We start from the raw sequence: 5,280 nt of genomic DNA on the forward strand, positions 1-5,280 counted from the left end.
ACAGTATATATATATATATATATATATATATATATATATATATATATATATATACGGTATATAATATATATAACGCGTATGCACATACCGTACTCATTACAAAACATCCTTGTTCCTTAAATTAGCCGGTGTTTCGCGTGTAATGTTTATTTAAATCGACAAGAAAGGTGTAGATCTTATAATTTAGCCATATCACTTACCCCAACATAGCGAGAAAGGCAAACTGCAAAATGCTGTGATTATTTTATAGCACCATAGTTTTGATGAGGAAAATGTAAGAAAACTGTATTCCCAAACCATATCAAACGAATGCATACCGTTCGGTTCGGCAAATACTTCTTCAAAGCCAACCTGGAAAACATTAATAAAATTATAAAATTTATTCTTCAAGATTTTAATTTTTGCAGAGTTTATATCCGACCATCTTACAATATATTCAGCATCCTCTGTTTGTCAACTTAATCAATACTATTGACATTAATAAACTGACGGATATATACTGTATCATACAGTTATGTTAACGTTACTATTACATCTTTTTATATAAGAGAGAATTATAATTTTAATGAATTAGTTATGGAAATGTTCTAAAGATATAGATTATAACTCCAGAAGTCAATTCTATAAGTCCTAATACATTAAAAACATCGACTAATTATTTTTTTAGAAGAGGAATTTTTTTTATTAGAGGGCAAAGGAAAATCTATAGCAATTGGGTAAGAGAGGTGCCGGTGGATGGCAGATTTGAAAGTCTTGAGATTATAGGAGAAAATGAAACAAGAAGATGGGGGAGAATTCTTCAGAGATGCGAGGTTCAGAAATGATAGATGTGAGTGAGAGACAATGCGAATAGAGGAAGTAAAACAACGATGGTTGGTGGGCAGTGGCGTTGTGATGATGGGCCATAGTGCAAGAATAATTGCGGGGCCTTTTGATTTGAAGCGCTGATCACGGCCGTCAGTTTTGACTGGTGGACCGGGACAAGGGACCGCAAACAGCCAGAGATTGTATTCGAAGTTCATTTTACGAAGTGCTTTGTAATTTTTTTTACTGCCTCCCTACTATTATGGTGATTCTATACTTTTAGCTCATCAACTTTGGCTATCCAATTTCAATTCATTAATGTTTTCATTAATATTCTGCTATTAAAATATTATAATTATTATTATTATTATTCTGCCTATTAAAATGATGTAACAATATGAAATATCTGCATATATGCCTATCAGACTGAAGTAACAGGCTTATTGCATTGTAAATATTGAAAACCTTTCAGTTATCGTAGAATTATGCTAGATAGATTCAAAAGCACTAAAAAAACACTCTCAATGTCATAGGGGCCTAATACTCTGTCATACAATGAGAAACAAACAGCTGCATGTTACTCGTTATTGAGACCAAGATTAAAAAGAAGCACGATCAAACGATATTTTCATCGTAATAGGCCTAAAAATCTATACTTCTATAACTCTATAATATAGAGTTATAGAAGTATAGATTTTTAGGCCTATTACGATGATAGTGTTCTGCAAATTTCTTTAGAACATTTTTAGGTTAAAGTTTAATTTCTAAGTTAATGATTCTTATTTGCCGTATCTACAATATCGAGTCTATCATTAACAATCTTTCATTGTCATAGGGGCCTAATACTCTGTCATACAATGAGAAACAAATAGCTGCATGTTACTCGTTATTGAGACCAAGATGTTAAAAATAAGCACGATCAAACGATATTTTCATCGTAATAGGTTTAAAAATCTATAATTCTATAACTCTATATAGTGTTCTGCAAATTCCTTTAGAATTTTTTCAGGTTAATATTTAATTTCTAAGTTAATGATACTTATTTACCGTATCTACAATATTGTGTTTATCATTAACAATCGTTCATTGTCATAGGGACCTAATACTCTGTCATACAATGACAAACAAACAGCTGCATGTTACTCACTATTGAGACCACGGTGTTAACGATCAAACGATATTTCCATCGTAATAGGCCTAAAACTCTATAATTATATAACTCTCTATATAGTGTTCTGCAAATTCCTTTAGAATTTTGTCTGGTTAATGTTTAATTTTTTAAGTTAATAATACTTGTTTACCGTATCTACAATATTGGGTCTACACTTAAATGTCAAATTTATTATTCAAAATATTTAGGCCTACTACACGGAGGATAAAAAGCACGATCAAACAATATTTTCATCGTAATGAAGCTCTATAATTCTATAACTAGTGTTCTGCAAATTCCTTTAGAATTTTTTCAGGTTAATGTTTATAATTTCTAAGTTAATGATACATGTTTACCGTACCTACAATATTGGGTCTACCCACTTAAATGTGAAAATTTACTCTCCAAAAAATTTATGCCTACTACACGCTCAGGGGCGGATCCAAAATTTTTCAAACGGGGGGGGGGGCACAACAGTTTGAAAATAGATAAGTGAGTAGCACACATTGATTTGCATGGAAATTTTTAGAATTTAGTGGCAAAACGAGGGGGTGGGGGAACGTTCCCCCGCGTCCCTCTACTGGATCCGCCCATTAACCCATTATTCTATAAAATTGTGAGTTTTTATGTTACATTTTTCTGTACTATAATTTAGAAATTAACAGAACATTTACAATGTGAATCCATACAAGGCATCGTTAATATGCTCTTACTTCAGAAAATTCCAATCTTCAGCCTTTTCCACGATCCGAGAGCAATGGGAATGCATTCTTAGCTGAAATGGACCCACGGAACGCTTTTATTACTGTACCATCATCAGTTGGGGAACTCCGTTTTTGGTCGGACTGATTGATTCATAAGAAATCAGTCAATGCACACAATTCTAATATCTCGCGGTCCAAGTACAGTACGTTAAGCTAGCGGTAACCGTTTTGCAGGGAACAGTAAAATTTTCACTGGTTCCTGGTTTTTGGACCGCGGTCCATAGGTCACCAGGACGCTAAGGCATATGACCCAATTTCTGATGCATCTGTGTCTATAGATTCAGCTAGTGTAGCCTACAGAACAAGTGTCAAGCGTTGGTAGTTTTAACATTTCTTCAAATGCTTCTTTTTTCTTTCTTATCTGACCATTTGAAAATTGATGGCACGTAAAATGTATACTATTGAAAAAAATACAAAGCATTGCCAACAATTTTCACCTCTAAACCTAAATAATATTGAGGGGCTTGCTGGGCGTTTAGTTTTTATCTTTTAAGAAATTAAGTTGCAATTATATTTTTTATGCCTATTATTGAACGGGTCCCTAATAACCCCGGGCCCCAGTGCTTTGCGTACCGGTTGCACTGCCCATCCATACCCACTGTTCGTAGGAGTCGACCGGGCTTACACGATTAAGGAGAGACTGTAAAAATTTGAAGCACGACAGAGTTACAGTATATATCATTTGAGCACCGAAGAAGTAACGACAAAAATAGAAAGGGCAGCGACACATCTGTGATGGGCAATTCTTTTAGAGAAGTGAGTGAGAGATTCACATTTGGCCCTGGAGCACCTTGTCAAGGACAAAAATAATAGATGAAGGAGCACCACTGAGATGTAGGCTACTCCAACTGGGGCTGCTTTGGGCTTCGGAAAAGAGAAAAGAGATTGTCTCTCGGTGTACTGCCCAATTACCACTAGAAGGACCCTGCTAGAGATAAGTCTTTTCTGGCTTGGTGTTTTCACCGAATAAATCCATCCACCCATCCATCCATCCATCTACAATTTAATGCTGAAGATATCTATCTATTACATACTGTGGTGCCTTACCCTAACATCCTCATTGACATGGTTAGGATCTCTTTCTAGCATAATGTCAACTTCAGCTTTATTTTTCGCAGCCATGTCTGATGTGTAAGGAATCGTCAGTTCGTGTTGAGACAGCCTACGCCCGATATCCGCTTCAGCCTTTTCACCATTTGACATAATCCTTGGCTGTAAAAAATGACATTATATAATAATAATAATAATAATAATAATAATAATAATAATATTAATAATTATAATAATAATAAATTTTTAGATGATATGCGTCTTCTTATTGTCTTGTGTTTACAAAGTTACGCAGCAAAACCTAACTTGCATATGTATTAATTTGAATGTTAATATAAAAAATACCATATACTGTATAATAATGAAACCCACAGAAGACGGTGACAAAACGATTATTTTATTATTCTCATTGGCATTTTCATTGTTAGATACATCATTAACATATGATATACAGTAATTTAAAACACATTAGAAATAGTCATAATATTAGTTTGTACTTTTCTGAGTTATTATCAAGCCACATCCTCATACGGATATACAAATTAAACGCCCAGTTCAACATATCTAGACAAAATCCTGTGAACTAATTTAGCTTTAATATGCTTACAATTAGTTGCTCTTGAAGAAGTAACGACAAAAATAGAAAGGGCAGCGACACATCTGTGATGGGCTATTCTTTTAGGGAAGTGAGTGAGAGATTCACATTTGGCCCTGGAGCTCCTTGTCGACAAGGACAAAAATAATAAATGAAGGAGAACCACTGAGATGTAGGGTACTCCAACTGGGGCAGATTTGAACTTTATAAGATTTAGGTGCTCAAAATAAAAAAAAGCCTGATTACTCAACCTTTATTCTTAAAAAAAAAAAAAAAAAAAAAAAAAAAAAATAGAGCTGCTTAGGGCTTCGGAAAAGAGTACAATTATTGTCTCTCGGTGTACTGCCCAATTACCACCAGAAGGACCCTGCTAGAGATAAGTCTTTTCTGGCTTGGTGTTTTCACCGAATAAATCCATCCACCCATCCATCCATCCATCCATCCATCTACAATGTAATGCTGAAGATATCTATCTATTACATACTGTGGTGCCTTACCCTAACATCCTCATTGACATGGTTAGGATCTCTTTCTAGCATATTAATGTCAACTTCAGCTTTATTTTTCGCAGCCATGTCTGATGTGTAAGGAATCGTCAATTCGTGTTGAGACAGCCTACGCCCGATATCCGCTTCAGCCTTTTCACCATTTGACATAATCCTTGGCTGTAAAAAATGACATTATATAATAATAATAATAATAATAATAATAATATTAATAATTATAATAATAATAAATTTTTAGATGATATGCGTCTTCTTATTGTCTTGTGTTTACAAAGTTACGCAGCAAAACCTAACTTGCATATGTATTAATTTGAATGTTAATATAAAAAATACCATATACTGTATAATAATGAAACCCACAGAAGACGGTGACAAAACGATTATTTTATTATTCTCATTGGCATTTTCATT

The 5,280-nt window shown here is 34.1% G+C and overlaps 1 protein-coding gene across 7 annotated transcripts in view; it reads right to left on the reverse strand.

The window, feature by feature from the left end:
- LOC117118218 (caveolin-3-like) overlaps window positions 1–5,280 on the reverse strand; it is a 16,595-nt gene that overhangs the window by 1,739 nt on the left and 9,576 nt on the right. For 4 of the 7 annotated variants that reach the window (XM_033262733.1, XM_033262732.1, XM_033262735.1 and 1 more), the window contains 2 exons: window positions 4,861–5,028; window positions 201–351 (listed from right to left, as the gene is read on the reverse strand). In XM_033262733.1, the coding sequence (XP_033118624.1) occupies window positions 201–351; window positions 4,861–5,028 (319 nt within the window). Of the gene's footprint in view, window positions 1–200; window positions 352–3,765; window positions 3,931–4,860; window positions 5,029–5,280 lie in introns of all 7 variants that reach the window. The other 3 variants (XM_033262734.1, XM_033262736.1, XM_033262738.1) reach the window with 1 other exon arrangement.

This window comes from Anneissia japonica, unplaced genomic scaffold (assembly GCF_011630105.1).
Source record: "Anneissia japonica isolate Jap-2015-1 unplaced genomic scaffold, ASM1163010v1 scaffold5_len213053_cov157, whole genome shotgun sequence".
Taxonomy (NCBI): domain Eukaryota; kingdom Metazoa; phylum Echinodermata; class Crinoidea; order Comatulida; family Comatulidae; genus Anneissia; species Anneissia japonica.